This window comes from Tiliqua scincoides, chromosome 8 (genome assembly GCF_035046505.1).
Source record: "Tiliqua scincoides isolate rTilSci1 chromosome 8, rTilSci1.hap2, whole genome shotgun sequence".
NCBI classification, from domain to species: domain Eukaryota; kingdom Metazoa; phylum Chordata; class Lepidosauria; order Squamata; family Scincidae; genus Tiliqua; species Tiliqua scincoides.
In genome coordinates, this window is record NC_089828.1 from 42,289,913 (window position 1) to 42,311,952 (window position 22,040).

The 22,040-nt window shown below is 45.4% G+C and overlaps 1 protein-coding gene across 1 annotated transcript; it reads left to right on the top strand.

Annotated features, from left to right (window-relative positions):
* Positions 1-1,754: 1,754 nt before the first annotated feature.
* LOC136659293 (receptor expression-enhancing protein 6-like) lies at positions 1,755-20,834 on the top strand. Its single transcript, XM_066636428.1, has 5 exons — positions 1,755-1,869; positions 15,450-15,543; positions 17,540-17,678; positions 20,022-20,190; positions 20,803-20,834. The coding sequence occupies exons 1-5, from the start codon at positions 1,755-1,757 to the stop codon at positions 20,832-20,834; spliced, it is 549 nt and encodes a 182-aa protein (XP_066492525.1).
* The last annotated feature ends 1,206 nt before the right edge of the window (positions 20,835-22,040 follow it).

The window sequence follows — 22,040 nt, forward strand, 5'->3', positions numbered from 1 at the left end:
AATGTAGGCCAAAAGTGGGAGTGAGAGTGGGGGCCAAATCCTATCCAATTTTCCAGTGCTGATGCAGACACAATGCAGTCCCAAGGTAAGGGAACAAAATTTTCGTACCCTGAGGAGACCAGTGTGACTGCCCCCCACCACAGCAGGATGCAGTGTACACCCCATTGGCTGTATTGACTGGAAATTTGGATAGGATTGAGCCCTGGATCTCTTCTGGGGATCCTACTTTCTTAGTAAAGAACATGACTTATCGTGAAGGCACAAGAGACTTCAGAGTTTGGAAAGGGGTGGGGGCTGAACTTTTGCTGCTTTAAGAAGGGCAAGCCATCACGCATGCACACACAATATGCAGAGCAATGGTGCCCCGGGTGGGCATGGGGTTCATTTTTCCCCACACACAAAGAAAATCTTATGAAGTGAGTGCATGTAGAAACAGAAATAAAAGGATATGTTTTGGTCATGCCTGTTTGATCACAACCACCCAACAATCACAACTTGTTCTGTTGTTATTTTTTTGGTTGAAAGTTGCCTTAAAAATTTTAAAATAAAATTAAATACCTCCCCCCCCCCCACACACTCACACCTGAGAGGCAAACTTGCCCTGCTTAATCCAAAGTAAGGTCAAAATCCTATGCACAGTTTCCTGAAAGTAAGCCCCATTGCAGACCATGGGATTTAATTTTAAGCTGGCAAGCAAAGGATTGCACTCTTTGAGCCAAAGTTAATGGGTCTTACTCCCAGGTAAGTGTGGTTAGGATTGCAGGTTGGGAGCCCAATCCTATGCTTGTCTATTCAGAAGTATGCCCCATTATAGCCAATGAGGCTTACTCCCAAGCAAGTGTGGATAGGGTTGCAGCCTTGGTCACAATGGGTTCAGTGGGACTCCCAAAGAAGTGTGCCTCCTGCAGAGGATGCCCTTATCTTTTCATTTATTTTATTTTATCTTTTACAATATATATGCTGCTTTCCCAACAAGTGTTCAATGTGACTCTCAACAACAGAAAGAATTAAAACTATTGGAAGGATGTACAATCAAACAAGATATTTAAAAAAAATTATTGTGTTCTAGCATTTATTAATTGTATATGTTGATGGCATTTACATAACTGTATATACATTTATTAATTGTATATGTATCAATATGGCTTTTCATTTAAAAAGGGAATTCATTCATCTTGAGAAATGAGCAAGTTTTGTATTGAACTTCACCAGTGGTGTAGCTAGAGGGGGGGTAAAGCACTAAGTCTTGCAGGGAGCCTCTGTAAGACTAACAGCCCAATCCTATGCATGTCTACTCAGAAGTAAGTCCCATTAGAGTCAATGGGGCTTACTCCCAGGAAAGTGTGGATAGGATTGGGGCTTTGCCCCCCCCCAACTATGCCACTGGACTTCACCTGCTGGGCAAGGCCAACAGCTGCAGTTCTGATGCAGCAGCACTGGCCTCTGCACATGCTCAGAGGCACTCTTGCCTCCCTTGATCCACACGGCTAGCCCGCAAAGAGAGGCAACTGCTCCACGCGTTCCTTGCGCATCCCTCCTTCTTGGGTGCCTGGGTCTCTGCAGTGCCCAGGCTCCTCTCCGCCGCACGGTGACGCCACACCGGCCAGCCACCTGCTCCGCCCTCTGCCCTCCTGGTCCCTGCGGCGGAGAAGGCGGAGTCCACTCTCCCAGCAGCTCCACCTGTCTCCGGAGTTAAGCCGCGGAGCAGCGCTTGCCTTTTCCCACCCAGCCCCACTTCGCTGCGCCTGGACGCGATGGGTTCTCTGCAGGAGCGCTTCCAGGGCTTCCTGGAGCGGCCAGGCTTGGTGGGTGACCTTCTCAGCAGCCTGGAGGGGAAGACCGGCGTGCAAAGGCATTACTTGGCCACAGGTGGGTCTCCTCGGACGTGTCACCTGAGCAGGGCGACCAGGTGTCCTCTTTTTCCAGGACGTGTCCTCCTTTTTAGCCTCGTGTCCTGGAGAAGAACTTAAAGGTTTTCCTTTGCCCCGTGAGCATACAGTGCAGAGCCTTCTTGGAACGAATAAGTTATATGTCACAGTGCTTCTCAAACTGTGGGTCGGGACCCACTTTCAGGCAGGTGCCCATTCATTTCAATATTTTATTTTTAATAGATTAGACTTGATGTTTATGGGGTATGTGTCTGCATTGGGGGAAATGTGTCAGACCTGTACTTTTAACAAGCTACTATGTATATTCTTTTAACAATGATAGTAAAGGGGACTTACTCCTGGGTAAGTGTGGGTAGGATTGCAGCCTAGGATTGATGAAAATTTTCCTGCTTGATGATGTCACTTCTGGTCATGATGGCACTTCTGGTGGGTCCTGAGAGATTCTCATTCTAAAAAGTGGGTCCTGGTGCTAAATGTGAGAGAACCACTGTATATGTATGTTTTAAATTTAATAATAAGTAGAATAGTGTTTAACCACATGAAGTCCATATACATGAGTTTTTTGCCTTTATTTTGTCATGTCCTACACTTTTCTTGGATGTCCTACATTTTGGGGTGCCTGGTCCTCTTTTGTGGTTATGATGTCTGGTCACCCTGCACCTAAGGGAGAAAAAGAAGTTGGGTTTCTCAACTAATAGGTACTGGAGCAGTGATTTTCAATCTTTTTAATAAGAACAGCCCCACTGGATCAGGCCATAGGCCCATCTAGTCCAGCTTCCTGTATCTCACAGCGGCCCCACCAAATTGCTCTAGGGAGCACACCAGATAGCAAGAGACCTGCATCCTGGTGCCCTCCCTTGCATCTGACATAGCCCATTTCTAAAATCAGGAGGTTGCATATACACATCATGGCTTGTAACCCATAATGGTTACAGGTTTCATCTCGAGACACACTGACAAGGTGCTAAAATTGTCAAGGCACACTATCAGTTTTTGGCAATTGGTAAAGCACATCATGCTGCCAGTGAGGTGGTCCCATCAGTGGCCCTACTAATAAATGACACTCCCCCAAATTCCGGAGGCACACTTGCAGACCATTTGTGGCATATTGGTTGAAAATGGCTGTTCTGAAACTTGACAAGCCAATCTTTTCTCCTCCTGGAACTAGAAGGTGGAGAGGCTGCATACATGCTCAGAGAAATGTTTCATCTTTAAAAAGGTGCTGGAGCCGAAGTGTGGCAAGGGTTAGCTTTAAAAGGGGGACCCTTTTAGCTTGGGGTGAGGAGGTCCTGCTTCTAAATGAGGAGTAAGGTTGCAATTCCGTCCACACTTTCCTGGGAGTGAACCTCATTAATAGAACTTCTGAGTAGACTTGCATAGGACTGGGCTCTGAGGCAATGATTTTCAGCCTTTTTCTTCTTACAGCATACTGGCAAGGTACTAAAATTGTCAAGGCATACCATCAGCTTTTTGACAACTGACAAGGCACACCATGCTGTTGCTCACATTCCCCAATAGCCCTACTAATAAATGACCCTCCCCCAAACTTTCACAGCACACCTGCAGACCATTTGTGGCACACCACAGATGCAGTGGTTGAAAATGGCTGCTCTGAGGCAACTGCCTGGCCGTCATGCCTCTTTGAGTTGTGTAGCTGCATTCACCACATTTTTTCTTCCTGGAGTCGTTTACTTCACTGTTGGGTTTAATTGCAAACTCTTTGGAACAGGGGACTTACCTGTCTTTATGTAACTTTATTTGGTGCTAGGTATATTGATGGTGCTGTATTTTTGATATTCCCTGCCTATCCTCTGATCTGTGGCTATAGTGCTTGGGGTGACAATGTGTCCCTCTATGCTCAGGTCTCTATATGCTCCGAGTCTTTCCTTTTTTGTGTGTGTTGAGACCAGAAGAGAAGATTACTTCTACAGGTTATCATTGCTTCTCCCCTCCATCATCTCTCCTTTTGAATGCATGAGTTTAAAATAGGGTTTAAAATAAAATGCAAAGTAAAATAAAATAGAGTTTAAAATAAAATGCACTTCTCAAGCAAGTGTAGAGTGGATTTTCCTCCTAGCTGAGTGAACCCTGAGAGAGCCAGGACAACGTTATGGTTCACGAGTTGAACTTAGACCTGGAAGGTCCAGGTTCAAATCCCTGCTCAGCCATAAAACTTCCTGGGTGACCTTGGGCCAGTCATTATCTCTCAGCCTTGCCTACATCACAGGGTTGTTGTGAGGACCAAAGGAGGGGATAAGTTATGTACACCACCCTGAAATCCTTGGAGGAAGGGTAGTATAAACTTGTGAGAAATAAAAAACCCTGCCTGTCCAGTTAGAGTTAGTGGGAAAAGCTTCCAGCCTGAGGGTGCAACTTCCAAGTAAGCTAAATTTATCATTTTTCTTGCCATAACCCTGCAGCAAGTGACTATTTATGTTTTCATTCTGGGCCTCTTCCAGTCATATGGGAGCCACTACTGTGCATTGGAATTTCTCAAGTTTGAATCTCACCACTGACCTTGGGCAAGCAGATGCCCTCTCAACCCCCCCCCCAACTGCAAAAAGGAGATAATAATGGTTACCTTACAGGAGTGGTTCTCAAACTCTCTGGGAGAGTTTGAGAGCCACTAAGTTCTTGCGTGGGGGGAGGCAGCAGGGGCAGGGGAAGGCAGGGGCTGCCCTGCCTCCGCTAAAGCAGAAGTGGAGTGTGATCGCTCCGCATCTGCTTTCACTGCTGTGGGGAGCCCTGCTGCAGGTTGCGCCGGGCTCCCCGCACCCCCAGGAGGCTGCAGGGGCTTGGGTACGTGAGCGATCCTGGGGATCGTGCCACTGCCTCCTCCCTGCTTCCAGGCTGCCCCCTGCCCCTTAAGGGGGCAGGGGCCAGAGCCTGCAGGCTGGGTCATTGCGATGCCCCAGTTTGAAAAGCCCTGCCTTACAGGGTTGTTGTATGGCCAACATCAAGAATAATACCTCTGCATGATCAGAAAGTACTATACCAATGTTAAGTACTACAGTGAACCCTCAGTGTAACAGATATCAGAAATAACACGCATTTCTTGCCTATGTTTTGCACATGCGCATGTCCATTGTCATAAATGCATTAGGACTGGACTTTCAGTATTAGCAGATAACCCTTTCCCCCATTAGTCCATTATACTGAGGGATCACTGTATTATTTAGTAGTGTTTTTCTCAGCCCTAGCTTCTCTCTTAACTTTCCCTTGGCATATGCAGTAGTTGCAAAATCTTATGGAAATCTTTTTGCATCCTCCCCCTATGAATGGCTAGCTTCACTGGGCATTCCTTCTGACCCACCCATAATTCAGTTATATCTCTCCTGCGCTTTCTTCCTATTCATTAAGGCAGGGGTCTCCGAACCCCGGCCTGGGGGCCAGATCCGACCTGCAGTGAGCCTCTGATCCCTAGAGCCTCTGGCCCAGTTGACCAAACACAACCAGAGTTGTGCTTGTGGAGTGGGGGAACGGGGGTCCATTTAATACTGTGCTTTATTTCTTGGGCTGCGTTCATGCTTTTTTTTCTGGCCCTCGACACTGTGCCAGATATTTGATGGGGCCCTTCAGCTGAAAAGTTCAGAGACCTCTGCATTAAGGGATGGGGTTACGTGCACTTGTTTCACTCACCTCACTCTTTTCCTCCTCCACTTCTTTCTCTCCTGCTCTTCTTTATCTTCAGACTGTATTTCTGGCATCATGCCAGAACATACTTAGTTACATGGTTGTTACCCTTTGTTCTCCAGTATGAACCTGCCTGGGATTCATTTTCTATTGAATTTGTTTTGCAAAGCACCACCTGCCAGCCTGCGCTTCCTTCCCAAAGAACAGATATCTGGGTTTATCACCTTGCAGGTAATCATTCCGACAGCCCTGCATATTACGTCTATGTTATCCCCTTCTTCATATTACAGAGGTGGGACTAAGTGAGGGAGTGACTTACATAAAGCCTTAAAAAGCCCAGAACAGTTTTAAGGTAACTGATCGACTGCTCTCTTGTTCTCATTGTACTTTACTAAGATTTTTCTTCTCTGTAATGCAGCAACCCTATGCACACGTGTGGAAATAAGCTGCACTGAACTCAGTAAGACTTACTTCTGAGGAGGTTTGCAGTGGTTTGTGGTATGAGGCTATTATGCCTTGCACTTGAGGTGGGTGTGGAGGGATTTAAGCTGAAGATGTGGGAGGAAAATGCTACTCTCATATCCTACCCTTCCCCGAGGAGCTTGTAGTGGTAGCCTTGCAGCAACTCTGTAAGGCAGACTTGAGGTGTCTTTGATCATGTCACTTGGTTTCATAACAGGATTCATAGCTTGTTTACCACTTTCATGCTACCCAGTATCTTAGCCCAGTGGTTCCCAAATTGGTGGGTTGTGACCCACCAGCCAGGGAAACACTCAGCTCTGGCCCCTTAAGGGACAGAGGCAGAGTGATAGCAGCAAAGCAATCCCCAGGATTGCACTCCTACTGGGGCTGATGGGGGGGGGGGGCTTACTTACCTTCCATAGTGGTAGCCTCTGGGGGTGTGGGGAGCCCTCTACACAGGACTCCTCAAGCCTCTGTAAGTGTTAAAAAAAAAAAAGCAATTGGAAACCACTTCCGATTGTGAAACAGGAAGTAGTTTCTAATTGCTTTCTTAATGCTTACAGAGGCTTGGGGAGCCTGGGGGGCCCCATGGGGCTCCCTGTATGCCCAGAGCCCAGTGCTGTGGAAGGTTAGTAACCCCCCTGCCTGATCAGCCCTGGCAGCAGTGAGATCCTGGAGATCATGTTGCTACCTTCCCCCCACCCCTGCAGACTTAAGTGGTTCCCTCCTCCCTCCTCCCTATTGCACTGGCTTTTCAAAACTCTTCCTGGCTGCCAGGATATGCCAGGCTTGAGAAAATCTCAAAGTACACTGCTTCCCTAGAGATCTGGGCCAAAGGCGTTCATTCTGCATATCACTGAGGGTTTTGCTGTAAGGCAACGAACTATTTCTTAAACTGGAATAGCAAGTTCATCACAGTAGTGTTGCACAGTGGTGTTGCAACAGTGGTTAAGAGAGTGTAACCTGGGTCTACTCTACACCCTTGCAAGATCAAGTGCTAATAAAGGCTTCTCTTTGGAAATCACCATGCAAGAATGATCCAACCCAATTGTGATATAGACATCTGTCCAGCAGCCAGAATTTCAGGAGTTTCAATTCAATAGTGAAAATGCTCAGGGTGGGGAATGTGGGCAGTCAAGCTCAAGTCAAACCATGTTGTCCAAAACTTATCAAAGAAGCTGTTTCTCTCTCTTACCCCCCCCCCCATATTTACTTAACTTCTGCATTTTTGTCCCACCTATTTAACTAAGCCAAGCAAAAATCCTTTCTCGTAGTTACTTGTATGTCACTATGTTTTCTTTTTAAGGTAACCATGAGAAAATCTAGATGGTATGGCTTGCCACCCATGTCATTCTCCAGGGTTCAGACCACTCACTCCCTGCAGTCTCTAGAAGTGAAATGACTGAATGAGGGAGCAGGTGCATTTTTGTCACTTGTCACTAATGTACATGTGTGCTGATGCATACACATGTACACTAAGATGCTATTAAGTGCAGTTTCACACCTTATAACAGGGCTTTTCAAACTGGGGCATCGCGACGTCCCAGCCTGCGGGCCCTAGCCCCTGCCCCCTTAAGGGGCGGGGGCAGCCTGGAGGCAGGGAGGAGGCAGCAGCGTGATCCCCAGGATCGCGCCACTCAGGGGGGCTGGAGGGGCTTGGATACACGTACCCAAGCCCCTGCAACCTCCCGGGGGTGCGGAGAGCCCGGCGCGACCTGCAGCAGGGCTCCCCGCAGCAGTGAAAGTAGATGCGGAGCTATCATGCTCCACTTCCGCTTTAGTGGAGGCAGGGTACGATAGCTCCGCATCTACTTTCACTGCTGCAGTTCGCACCGGGCTCCCCGCACCCCTGGGAGGCTGCAGGGGCTTGGGTACATGTACCCAAGCCTCTGCAGCCCTCCTGGGGATTGCGCTGCTGCCTTCCCCTGCCCCTGCTGCCTCCCCCCTCCTGCCCACGCAAGAACTTAGTGGCTCTCAAACTCTCCCAGAGAGTTTGAGAACCACTGCCTTATAAGAACATAAGATGAGCCTTGCTGGATCAGGTCATAGTTCCACCTAGTCTAGCTTTCTGTATCTCAGTCGCCCACCAGATGCCCTTGGGAACTCACCAGAGAAGAAGATGCATAAATCCTCTTGTCATTCCCTTGCATTTAGTATTCAGAGATAGACTACAGGGAAGGCTGTATCCACGAATCCTGTATCTGTGATTCCACAGATGCAGAGCCCCTCTGTGCCCCCTCTGGAGGCTCTTCCGAGCCACAGAGGGCTCCCCCAGCCCTCATAATGCCTTTTAAAGGTATAAAAACTCACTTCCGGTTTTATGAAAAAACAGCAAGTACACGTTTTTTCAGCCTAAACGGCTATTCTGAGACCCACAAAGGTTACGGCCGGATATGCGGGGCTCAGAAGAGCCTCTGGAGGCGAGGGTAGCACAACTCCCCTCATCTTGTGAGACCCAGATGTGCAGGAGTGGGCATCCTGCATATCTGTCGTTTTGGGTATCTATGAGGGTGTTTGGGTATCCACAGAGGGTCAGGGACAATCACAACATCTGTGCACAAGGAATTGCACATATTTAATTACATGATGGGTAAAGAGATTCCCTTTTTTTTCTGTTCTAACTCTGCTGCCATTCAACTTTAGTTCATGTTGCCTGATTCTGGTGTTGTATGAGAGGGAAAAACTTCTCTCTATCCATCCCATGCATAATTTTATATAAGTCTTAATCATGTGTCCCACCCCCACCCCCAGGCACCTTCTTTGTTGACTGAAGAGCCCCAAATGCTGTAGCTTTGCCTTGGAATGGAAATGCCTCTACCCCTGAATAATTTTGGTTGCTTTTTTTCTACACCTTTTCCATTTCCACTACATCCTTTTTGAGATGCGGCAACCAGAATTGGACACAATTGTGGCCTTGCCATCAGTGTGTACAGTAGTGGGCAGGAGGTGTGGTCTGGAGGTTGAGCTGTCACTGTGAGCTTGAAGAAGCTAAGCAGGATGGGTTGTTTGGCTGGGAAACCAACCAAGACATGCAGGCCTGTCTGTGCAGAGGAGTGGAGTGTGGTGGATTCGGCTGGCAAAAAAAAAAAAAAATATCCTGGAGAAGCTAGTCTGAAGCTTGTTGCTGCTCCTGCCAGAGCTTGGAAGATCCCAGAATCAGCAACCAGGATGATGACTGCACTATGAAAGGAAACACCTTGAGAAACTGAGGTTTTATTATATTGTCTCGTGGAATAGTACTTGTAAAAATCTCATTGGAAATTGGATTTCTGTTCAGCTTGTCCATGTCAATGACCTTGGGTCTATTGAGAGGCAGCATATAAATAATCTTGACAATTTTGTTTAATCCCCTTTTTAATTATCCTGAGCATGGAATTGATCTTCACAGCTGCTGCACAATGGGTCAACACTTTTCATCAAGCTGTCCACCACCTAAGCTGTCACAGGCAGCTCGGAACTCATCAACAATTTTCTTACCCCAGTGTACATACTTACACTGAAGGTGCATCTGCCATTTTGCTGCCCCTGTTTGGAAAAAACCTTGTCAGCTGCTGAGATCTGTTTTGCACTGTTAGTAACATGTTATGGAACAATTCTTGGTCTTCTCTCCCATGTTCCCCTCCCCCATCATGTATCTCTAAACAAAAGAATTGACACTCTCTTGATATCTAAATTGGTGGAGAGCTAGCTATGGCAAAGTAAGCAGGTCCCTATCAATTCTTGGTTGCTTGGAGAACTGATGCATTGTAGGCAAGTTGGAGAATTTGTGTCTCCCGATAATCCTGGAGACTATTATTGAGGGAGAGGTTTGGACCTTCTCCCTTATAGAATGTTTGGGGTTCTTCAGAGCGAGGGAATGTCTGTTAAGACAGTTAAAATCTGTAATGCAGATATGTCCATTGAACTCCACTGATACCATCGATCGGAGCTGCTGGGCCACAGAAGCTGCTAGAAAAAGTTTCTTGCATGCTCTTGATGTTTAAATGTTAGACAAGTTTATTTTCCTTTGTGCATTTTTAGAAATTCAATTCTGTGTTCTGTGTATAACGTTCATTCTTTTGAATGTTGTGTGTAGTGTCTTTTCCTGTTGCCTGGTTTGTGCAACAAGTCCAGCACCACCTGGACTTTGCTTTTCTGATGTTAATGATTCCAAGTGACGCCTCCGTGTTAACGTCCTGATCTTTCATAGGGTGAATTCAGACAGCTTCCCCACAGCTTATTATCTTCAAACTGCTTTTCCAGCTGTTCAGTATTGAGTGGCAGATGCCTGTTCTTTGTAGCTCAATCTTCCTCCTTCCTGCAAACTCCTCTCTGCCTTCTTATTAGACCATGGGGAAAAAATTTATTGGGACCTCACAGTCCTAGTTATTTAAATATGTGGAATCTTGCAGCAGCGGAGGTGGGAGCCCACATTAAATTTCCTAGGGGCCAGAATTCAAACAAACATTTCAGAAGAAACCACATTTTTAGTTTTTTGTCATGCTTATGGATTTCAAGATGTTATGTCTGAGGGAGAGAACTTCTGGAGTATATAATCGTTGAGAACATATATCTGTTTTGAGTGCTTGTACACAAATTAAGAGTCTCTGCCTGCCCCTTAAAAACTAGCAGGTATAGAAGGGTAGACGGTTCTGTCAGCTAGAGCCCACTTCATGAAATGCATGTTGTCTTCGTTTGGCAAATAAAAATGCCAAGTGGTGGGAACAAAAATCTGCTCTTCTGGAACAGCTTCCCCTTTGTCTCAATCAGTTTTACCTTCTCCTTATTAAGGATTATATAATAATAATCTTATTAAGATTATTTTAATGATGATCCTGCATCTGATGAACCTATATTTGCTTGGTCAAAACTAGCACTTTGCAAGACAACTTCTGTCTGTGTAAGAAAGACATTTATTCATTGTGAAATTGTTCAGCTGAAAATATGACCTCCCAAGTGTTAGCAGAACTGAAGGATTAGTAAGTGACTTTTGTAAGAGCTTTACTGGGACAAAGAAAGAACTGTAGCCATGGTTACAAATGGGCAAAAACAACAAGACAGGAAAAAGAACCCAGTGAGAAGTCTCAACAAAGTAGAGAGAGCAATCCACAAGTAAAGAAAGCCACAATCCACAAGGGGTCAGCAACAGATCCGGTTTGCCACCCAGCATCATCTGGTCTGCGTGGAACATGGCTTGGGAGACAAAGCCTCCCATCCAATTTGCTGCGTGCTGGATAAGGAATGGGAGTGCGGTTTGCTCTGGAAAATGGAAAAGCAGTTTGCAGCACAGGGACTCTGTAAGCCAGGATAGGCAGCTTTGCCATTTCCTGTGGCAGAGGTGCGTGGCAAATTGGGCAGGAGGCTTTGTCTTTCAAGTTGAGCTCTGCACATCTGCTTCTGAGACCTCTGCAACCTAATAGTCTGGTGATGATATCATCTCAGAACATCCAACCCCTTTGCCAAAAAGGATGTTGACCCCTGCTTTGAACAACCCTCTCCTGGTGGAGGCGACACTACTGTTATTGTATAATGCTAGCTCACATGCTGTTGCCTCTCCTACACCAAAACTACATCTGCTTTGCAAAACTGAAACATACTTTGAGTCCATCCGCCCCCCCCCTTTCAAAGAAAGATGTTACAGGGAAACCTTATAGTAAGTCTCTCTGGGAAATATATCTTCAGTATTTCTACTCTGCCTGTAAACTTAGAATCATAGATTAGACGGTCCCCTCCAATTCTAACTCCCTGTGCAAAGCAGGAAAGCCATCTCTAGTGCATCTCCAAAAGATGGCTGTTGAGCCTGATTGAAGATCTCCAGCAAAGTAGAACCCTCTTCTTCGCTCAGTAAGCCATTCTTACCGTTAGAGATTCCTTCTGCTATTCAGCTGTAATCTAGCCTCTTGCAACTTAAGCCCATTAGAGAGAGTCTTACCCTCTGGGGCAGGGCAAATCCTGCCCTCTACCATGTGACAGTCCCTCCAGGACAGTTGATTCTCACTATTGAAGGGATTAGATTCCTGAAGAACCTAGTGTGTACCAAATCTGCAGATACAGAATCATTGATCATATGGGATAAATGGGGTTAGGGACGAAAACCAAATCGGACTTGGCATGAATGGCCTGAATAGTGTGTTTTTGCACCACTGGTAAAACAACTGCTATGAGATTCAGAATGACCCTGTGAATGCTGGGATCACTTCTGAATGGTAATTGAGTTGTAATCGATTACCTTTAGAATGGCCATAATAGCTTCAAAAAGCTTAAAATGGCTACCATGGATAGCTTCAGAAAGGCGCAGATAGTAGAGAACTGACCACGAACAGTGCGAAGTAAGTGGCATTCCTACTTCTCGCAGATAATCAAATCTGCATGTAGCGACTGACTGTATTTGAAGAGTGCTGTCAATTCCTCCTCCTCGTTCTCTTGACCAGGCTAGATAGATCCAGTTCCTTCAACATTTCATCATCAGCTTTGTTTTCCAGACTCTTAATCATCTTTGTTTCTCTTATCTGAGCCTGCTCCCGTTTGGCTTTTTCCCTTCTTATGGTGCCCAGAACCGGACACAGTATTTGAGAAATGAGATCAGTGCAGAGTAAAGTGGAATCAGTAATTTTCATTGTTTGGAATCAATGATTCCCGAATGCATTCTACAATTGGTGGGCCTTTTTTCCAGCTCCATCGTGCTGCTGGCACATGTTCAGCTTTTGTGATCCATTGCAACACTATAATCCCTTTCACATGTAGCACTGCCAAGCCAGGTATCTGCCATGCTATAGCTGTGCCTCTGAGTTTTTCTTTTCTTTTCCTGCTGTGCATCCTGATTCTAACTAGGACTGGGCTGGTGCACAGAGGCATTTGCAACAGCAGAACACGGTTCAGCTCATTATAAAATGGTTCAGCTCGTTATAAAATGACAGACAAGCTGATAAGCTCCTGGTGTGGGTAGAACGAGGTGAAGGATTGGGCAGATCAGAGGAATCAGGGCCTCGGCGGAGCATGGCATGCAGGTTGTTGGTGGAGAATCTACTCTACTGATAATCCTGACCACCATTTTGCCCTTGACATGCTCCCTTGGGTTTGCTCAGACTTGCACCCGCAAAATAACTGGCTTGGATCCAGTTGGGCCCATTGGAGGTCGTGCAGGTGAAGCAAAAGTAGGGTAAATAAAATCTTTTACTTGCTTCCCGTCATGGTCTACAACTGCCTACAGATGCCTGTGCTGGCATCGCTGCGCCTTGCAAGCAGTGTTTAGCCAGGATTGGACCCTAACTGTAGACGTTTGTGTTTGTGTCTGTTGAATCGTCACTTTGTTTCAATATTCCAATCTATCAAGGTCTTACTGAATGTTACTACAGTATTGTCTTTGTATGTTAACTATTCCTCCCTGTTTAGTGTCATCTGTAGATTTGATAAAAATTCTTTTTTTCCCTTTCATCAGCATCATTGATTCAGATGTTGAAGAGAACCAGGTTCAAGACAGAGCCCCAAGGGCTCTGCAGATGGAGGACACTTGCAGCTGTTCTCCAGGTTGATATCTAGTGATGAGCATGCAGTGTATAGATCACAGCCAAGTGTGAATCTTAAAACATTTTTGTTTTGTTTTGCTTTTGGGATGTCTGCCTCCTTGTGCCTCTGTAGCAGTTCCTTGAGTGTTTTTTGCCCTCTTCCAATTGGTATTCCCCCCATTCTACTTCCTTTTTCTATTGTTGTGTTATCTTTTCTGTTTTTTACTCTATTATATATCGTATTTTAATTTTTTTTTCTTAATCTATAAATTGTAAGCTGCCTTGGGCATCTGCTTTCAGCAGAGGAAAGGCAGGTAGAAATCTTTTAAATCAGGGTTGCTCACACTTTTTTGGCTCGAGAGCTACTTTGAAACCCAGCAAGGCCCGGAGATCTACCGGGGGGAAGGAAGCGCCTGACAGACACCACCTTTAATGTATGGAGCCCCTGCTGGAGTCTAGTCAGTTTCATCAGTTTTGTTGCTGCATGCCTGAAGAGCAGCTAAAGTGTCAGTTTCAGTTTAGTGTCAGCTAAATATGTCATTTTCGTCTAGTCACTAGACGAAACTGACATATTAACAGTTTGGAGAGACAGGGCTCCGCGATCTACTCATTTTGCCTCGCGATCTACCGGTAGATCGCGATCCACCTATTGAGCACCCCTGTTTTAAATGAATAAATAAATGTTGTATCAACAAGCTCCTTTCTTGCTAGCTACCTGATTAAGATGTCATGGGAAGCTTCATGGACATCTACTGTTTCAGCATGAAAAACTTCCAGCATGAAGCATCTTGGTATATTTGCTTTCAACACATGTAGGAATAGAATCTGAATAAAAACACATGTTAAAATGAGCTTTATAGTTTGTTTCATGTTTTCTCTAAATGTTCAGTTTCATTTAAAAATTTAAAAAGGCTCTAGTCTTCTTACTTCGTTCACGGAAAATGTTCAGGCAGGATGCTATTCTGATTCTCAAATAAAAACTAGACTTATTTCCACCTGTAATTCTGCTTCTGACCAGAAAGTAGAAAGATCCTAAATTGATATAGGAATTGAGAATAAAATGGCCAATGTACTTATGCTGGGTCATTGAAATTTGTTGCCCTCCTTCCTACTGATATGTTGGAGCTGCCACTTGAAACCTCCCACAATCTCTGAAACAACACTGTTAGGAGGGACTTAAAATACTGATAGTGTCCACCAGCTTTCCCCCACATAGATGTCCCCACTGTGTGTATGAGTGTATATATGGGGAGGGGGGGAAATAAGACATTTTAGCCAAGGCGTCTTCAAACCTGGGAATGGCCTTGTGTGTACATGCATTTTTTTTCTTTTAATCTGGGCAGCACTGGCCAATCCCTCTGGCTCCAGAAAAAAGTAAGAAATTCCACTTTGGTTCTCTCTGTTAGGAGTACCTACGTCCCCTTGTACCTGCAGGGTATCCATACCATACACCTCCCTCGCTTGGATACAGAAACCGTGGATATGGGGAACCCTATTCAAATAGCACCTCCCGTGACACACACACACACACACCTTGCCCATTACATTTCCTTAGTTTTTGTTTAGTAGCGCTGGAAGTGCTAGTGCTTCCTGCTTAACGAAGCAACTTTCTTGCTTCAGTGAAGGGTAATGTCCCAGCAACCAGTTAAGCAGGAACATTAACAGGAAGCACTTCTTGTTAATGTCCAGTTAGTCTCCCTCTGCAGGCTCATTGCCTGCATGTTGTATTCTTCAGTGAGGCAAGAATGTTGCTTTGTTAAATCAAGGAACAGCACCACTTCCAGTAGTACTAAACAAAAACTAAGGAGCTGTAATGGCCATGGGGGTGGTGCGGCAGGGGTGGATCTGTGCATATGGGGGGAGGGACGTCTATATATATATATATATCCCTTAGTTCTCCTGTCCAACTTAAATTTTAGAAAGAGACTTGTTGGAAGAGCATAAGCTACCTTTGCTAATGATTTCATTCTTCCCCTCTCAGGTTTCATTGCTTTCCTGGGGCTCTATCTGATGTTCGGCTATGGTGCTTCTCTGCTCTGTAATCTCATCGGCTTTGTCTATCCAGCTTATGTCTCGTAAGTACCTGTTTCAAGAGGAAAGTGTCCTTGTTTTCACCCTCCTCCCGGACTTATTGATGTTGAATGTCATTCTTCATAAATGGCCTGGAGAAGGCTGGGCACAGGTTGGGGGAATGTCTAGTGCCAGGTTTCTTTCCCTGCTGACTTTGAAGGTAGTTAATACATCTGGGATGTAGGGGGAGGGAGGCTTTAATGTGTGGCTTGACTTGCTTGTTTAAGTCTAGAAATAAACAAGATGAAGTTCCGCAGGGACAAATGCAGGGATATGTGCTTAGGCAAAAATAATCGAAGACAAAGGTATAGAATGGGAGATAACCTGGCTTGGCAATGCAACATATGAAAGGGATCTTGGAGTTGTAGTGGATCACAAGATGAATGAATCAGCAGTGTGATGTGGCTGCAAAAAAGACTAAGACAATTGTAGCCTGCATTAGTAGAACCATAGCTTCCAAGTCACAAGAAGTAGTAGTTCTGTTTTGCTCTGAGTTGATCAGACCTCACCTGGAGTACTGTCCCCAGTTCCGGATGCCTTAGGAAAGATGCAGCCAAACTGGAGCGGATTCTGAGAAGAGCGACAAGGATGACCAGGGGACCGGAGAACAAGCCCACTATGAGGAACGTTGAGGGAACCTGGTCTGTTTAGCTTGGTGAAAAGAAGGCTGAGAGGGAATATGATAGCACTCTTCAAATACCTAAAGGGCTGTCCTATGGAAGAAGGAACAAATTTGTTCTTTACCCCTGAGAGTAGAAAACTAGATAAAACGGATACAAACTGCAAGAGAGGTGATTCCGGTTGGATATTGGGAAGAAATTCTTGACAGTCATGGCAGTTAAGCAGTGGAACAAATTGCCAAGGGAGATGGTAATATTCTCCCTCACTGGAGATCTATAGCCAGGGGGTTGGACTAGATGACCTTTGGGTGCTATCCAACTCTCTAATTCTATGAAATCTTAAATCCTTCCCATCTTGGTTTAGGGACTGGCTCAAGAGAGTAAAGCTTTCCTTGAACCTCTGTCCTTGGTGGCTGATTTCCTATTTTTTCAGTTGCATCAGATACACTTCATATGTATCTACCATATGCCTAGGAATATTCACACATTTTGTTGTTGTATTATTGTTGAAAGTATTCTTGTACATGGGCTTCCATGTCGTTATGTTGGAATAAAACTATTCTTTTGAGAATAGAATAGAGAAGAGAATAAGCTTTCTCACAACCCAATCCTGAGCTGTCCAGAGCGTGGGGCTGCCATGGGGCTGAAAATGGCTGCCATGGCATCCTGAGCACAACTGGGCAGCCACTGGCAGCTCCTCAGGGTTAGGGGACTTTTGTCCCCTTCCCCCAGGTAAAGCAAGAAGCCCCACAGTGGGGCTACTTGATTCTGCAGCAACCCTTGGGTCGCTGTACAATCAAGAGCCTCCATGTAGGGCGGCAGACCCAACAAGGAGACTCAGGTCTCCACTGATCCCACCTCCCTCCCCTGGAATTCCCTCTCCCCACCTCCCACCCCAACAACTCCACCTGTCTCTCTGCTGCTCAGTGGTTCGGGCGACCACCGAGCAGCGGAGCACTGGTGGTCCACCGCTGCTAAGGGTCACGAACATGCTTTAAGCCATGTTTGCAACACTCAGTGCTGATGGAGTGCCAGCAGTGTGAGCTCAGGATTGGGTTCTCCATCTCTTCTATTAAGAGGGTTGTTTTCTGCTAGACACTGATTTGCACCTTGTCTGATCTCTTTAACAATGGAGCTGTTTGTTTTGCTGTAGTTGTGTCTCCCTTAAAGTGGAAGCAGAGCTGGCCACCTTGTGTCCTCGAGAAAACAATTTATTAATTTCCCATATAAACTCCCTTGGTAACATGAAGGCCTCATTCTGGACACTGGCCAAAAGGAATTGTACAGCTTGAAACAAAACTAAAAAGGACTTGCTATAAACAGACCAGAAAGGGAATCAGTCATCTCAGGTTTGACTTTTCTTCTTCTTACCCTGTTTCAGCATCAAAGCCATTGAGAGCTCAACCAAGGATGATGATACCATCTGGCTCACCTACTGGGTAGTCTATGGAACCTTCAGCATTGCAGAATTTTTCTCTGACACCTTCCTATACTGGTTCCCATTTTACTATGCTGGCAAGGTAAGCGAGAGGGTGAGCAGCCGTTGTGTGGGCTAGTGTCTGCAGAATGAAAACCTGAACTTTGTAAAGGGAAGCCCAACAATGGCTACTAGTCATGATACCTAAATGGAACCTTTAGGCATCATCCAAGATAGTCTGCTGCTGAGTACCCAAATTCTGGGAGCAAGCAAGGGTATCTTATGTACCGTAGATCTTATCTCCGGGTCAATCAGAGAGCAGAGACCTTCAACTCTGAAAAGTTTCCTTTCTCTCTCAGCCAGGCACCTCTTGCCCATCAGAAGCAATACAGAGATCTTAGTTTCTATAGTAACTTTCCTGGGAAATTCCAGCCAAAGTTAACCTTTTATTCTCCTCCAGAGAATTTTGCAAATGCTGCTGCAACCTGTAAAGGCTTTGCATTTGGCAGAGGTTTGTTTTTTGAAACACCAGGACGGGATCCTCCTCCCCAGGCTACAGTTCAGAGCACCATTACTTAAGAATAACACCCATGGAAAGCAGTCGGTCTACTTCTGAGTAAAAAGGGTTGCAACTATATGCAGCTCATCTCTCTGCTGTGAACTGAATTGCATGATCTGTTATGTGTTATAAGTTGTATGTTATATGTAGAGCTTTGGGCTTAACACACCAGACACCTTAAAGGTGGATTTGATTCATGGATCTCCTGCAGTGGTTCCCAACCTTTTTCACTGGCATATCCCTTGGCAGCCCATTTCCATAAATTGTACCCTTCCTATTAGCAAAATGTTGTAATAATACAAGCCCTCATCTCCTCCATATGAAAACCCAGACTTCATGTATTCATCACAATGTTTTCTCTTTTTATTTGTTTGATGAACAGAAGACTCTGCCTTTGCACTGTTTTGCACCAGAAGTATGCTGAGAAATTCTGGGTGATTGATCACTTTCCATATAAGGTTTCAGCTTTTTTACTGTGCTGATTTTCAATCACTGGTGCGTACAAGAATTGATGACCAAAAACTAGCTATTGGTGGGGCTTTCACAGCCAACTAGCTACTTCCCTTTCTGCCTTGCTGGCCCTGCAAGCCATTTTGCAGCATGACCTGCATTATGCCATTCATTTTCAAGTACCCCTAAAGGTCCTGTTGAGTGCCCCTGGGCGTACATGAATCCCAGGTTGGGAACCACTGTTTTACTGGTATGTTGTTTACAGTGCACGTACTCTGATGGTGTTTACAAAAAGGTGGTGAAGACCAGAATTTTAAAAGAATAAAAATGTATCTTACGATCTTTTACTTTTAAAAAAAATAAATTAGAGACTGTACAGTTCTTAGGTAACAATTACTGGTAGGTTATTTTTCAGGATCTGGCCTCAGGTAAAATCAGACAAAACTATAGTCAGACACCCCCCCTAAGTTTAACCCCCAACTTATATGGGGGTCATAGAAAATTCCATGATTTTGCTCAAAGTCTGCGCTCAACTTATCTGTGGGGTTGACTTATAGACTGGTGCCTGTGGTGTGTACTCCATTTATAGCCTGTGTTTAATTCAGAGATTTACCAAACTGATTTACCATGGAATATTATCATCTTCATGTCCTGCTTTTAGGCTTCCTAGAGTCATTTGGCCAATAGTTTTTGGAAGCAGGATGCTGGTATAGATGAATTTTTGGTCTGATCCAGCACAGGAGATGACATCTTGTAGCTGCTATAATTCTAGAATGGGAGATAATTGCCACATTCTAGGGCAGAAAGGTGTCTTTCTAATCATCAGTATAAGCCAGCTGTTCCCATACCTTTCAGTGCCACGACCCACCTTGTCCTCTGTGGTGGGTCATGATGCAATGCTCCTGATAGTTCCACTGTCCGTTACCGAGAGGCCCTGGATGCCTCTTCTGTGTTGCGCCGTGCCCAGTAACCCATGCTTTTGGCCTCTGAGTCTCAGAATGGCCCACAGAAGTGACCAGAAGTTACTTCTAGTCAAACCAGAAAATGTACCCACAAACCGCAAGTTGCTTCTGCGGCCCATTCTGAGATTCACGTAGACCAGTAGAGTGGGTCGCAGGCATGATTCGACATGGAAGAGGCCTTCTGGATCTCCCAATAAGGGATAGCAGGTGGTGGTGTCAGGCCCACCACACATGGGCTCACAGCGCACCATTTGGAAAATGCTGATGTAAGCAGAACTAATTCAATTAAATGCTACTGTAGTGCAATTGTCAGAGGGCTGGATCTGGAATGGCCTGGGTTGCAGGATTGCCCAGAGGATAAGATGCTTCTAAGAGGAATTGATGGATCCTTGTCCCACAGGGCCTATTAGCTGCATTTTTATTTATTTAAGCCTGCAGTTGATTTCAACCCATCTGGCAACATTTCTATCCCCAGTGTCTCTTCCTGCTATGGTGCATGGCTCCTGTCTCGTGGAATGGCTCCCAGGTGCTGTATCACAGCTTCATCCGTCCCTGGTTCTTGAAGCACCACCAGACCGTAGACAGTGTGCTCAGTGACCTTAGCAGCCGAGCTGCCCATGTAGCCTCCTTGTCTTCTAAAGCAGGTAGGTATGTAGGGAGACTTGATAGGTAGCTTTAGGTGTGACTGTCTGTTCCCCTCTGCAGGTGCACCTTTGATCTGGTAATGGCAAACCTTGCAACATTGCAAAGGATGCGGAAGCACAACAGTTGTGCTTACAGCCTTGGTAAACAGTCAGTGAGAGACAACCCTGCTGCCTGAAAGGCACAGTTTTCAATATGAGTTGATGGTTTTTAAGACTAGCACCTAGCACATTGCATGGTAATGAAGTATGAGTTAGAAAAATGATGTTAGTGAAGACAGTTGCATGTCAGCATTCAGCTTCATTCTTTCTGTCTTCAGCATTTTACTCACTATAGCATCTGCATCTTTTCTCCTTCATCCTTCTCTCAGTGCTTCACTCTCTGACCAACAGCCAAGCTCACCTGGAATCAGTCAGCCATCCATCAGCACCTCTGCTTTTTTGTACCTAACCCCTCCACTGATGAAAATAGTTTGGTTTGCATTATTGCTGCCACTACAGTGGGCATTTCCACACCTGTGGAATTTAGGGGTGGTTTTCTGTAATAATCTGTTCATGGGTTCAAGGCCAAGGGTTCATGTAGTCTAGCACCTGTTTTCCATATTGGCCCGTCAGAAGCCACCGAGACGCCCACCAGCAAGGCATGAAGGCTCGTCCTGTCTTGCTGCTGTTCACAATAACTGGTATTCAGAGGCTTGATACCTTGAACAAGGAGATTCATATAGCTAAGAGCATCTGATAGGTCTGTCCACCATCTTGTCTGTCCTGTATCTATTGGCTATTGACTTCCTTGGGAGATCTGGAATTATATAAAACTGGTCACTTCCTAGATGATGACAGGGGCTGTTCTGGGGGGGGGGGAGGGAAATGTGTTACAAGTTGATTTGTTAGCCGATTGTGCATGTGTTGATTTGGAGTAATGCAAGCCAAGTTAAATAATAGATGGTGATAGTAATAATAGTGGCAATGAACAGAAGCCATATATCCTGCCAGTTAGACTGTAAGGGTCTAGTTACATATGCACTTAATCACACAACTTGCCCCAACTGGGCTGAAGTTTAATTATAAATTGGAAGGGAGGATGAAACCATGGCAGGGGAATGGGGACTTTAGTAGTTTACCCTACGATTTTGATCAGGTTTGGGCAGGAGGGCTGGTCTAGGGGCAGGAGGGCTGGTCTAGAGGGTAGAGCCTCTGTTAGCCTGAAGATAACATCAGAAGGTTGCCAGTTCGAGGACACCGGCAGCTCCCTGAATGACTGAGAATGGCGAGACCTTGAAGCAGCTGACAAGCTGAGCTGAGTGATTCCACCTGCTCTTGGTGTGAGCAAGAAGTGTCTTGGCTGCCCTCCATGTGAGAGATGGAGCTGCTTGTCAGCCTGCGTGGGAGAACTGGAGGCCAGAAGTGAGACCAAACCAGGAAGATCCATTCTGAAATGGTTCTTGAAAGAGAGAACCTCCATGATTGTAAAAATCCCCTTGAGGGATTTAGAAACACCTGCCTATGTAAACTGTCTTGAATAAAGTCAGAGGAGTAATCCGATCACCAGAAAGGCGGTATAGAAATACCTAGTTATTATGATTATTGATCCCAATCATGCCCACGTATACTTCTTTAATGGTGGTGGGGGGGGTCCATTGGCTTTCAATAGAAGTTCTTTTTCTTCCTTTTAAAAGCAGCAGGCAAACTGTGGGGATGCAGAAATGAGTGGAAACGTTTCCACTACATGTTTGCCCTGTTTCTCTCACACAAATGCACACCTATCGTAAAGATATTTTATATAATTAAATATATTTTTATTATGCCCTGATTGGGGCAAGTTGTGTGATTAAGCATACTTGTTGTTGAACCTT

What these genes read in the sequence shown, in the direction of transcription:
- LOC136659293 (XM_066636428.1), top strand. Translation starts at nt 1,755, where the DNA reads ATGGGTTCTCTGCAGGAGCGCTTCCAGGGCTTCCTGGAGCGGCCAGGC. An exon ending in AAGGCATTACTTGGCCACAG is followed by an intron (nt 1,870 to 15,449) that starts GTGGGTCTCCTC and finishes TTCCCCTCTCAG; the next exon opens with GTTTCATTGCTTTCCTGGGG. An exon ending in GTCTATCCAGCTTATGTCTC is followed by an intron (nt 15,544 to 17,539) that starts GTAAGTACCTGT and finishes ACCCTGTTTCAG; the next exon opens with CATCAAAGCCATTGAGAGCT.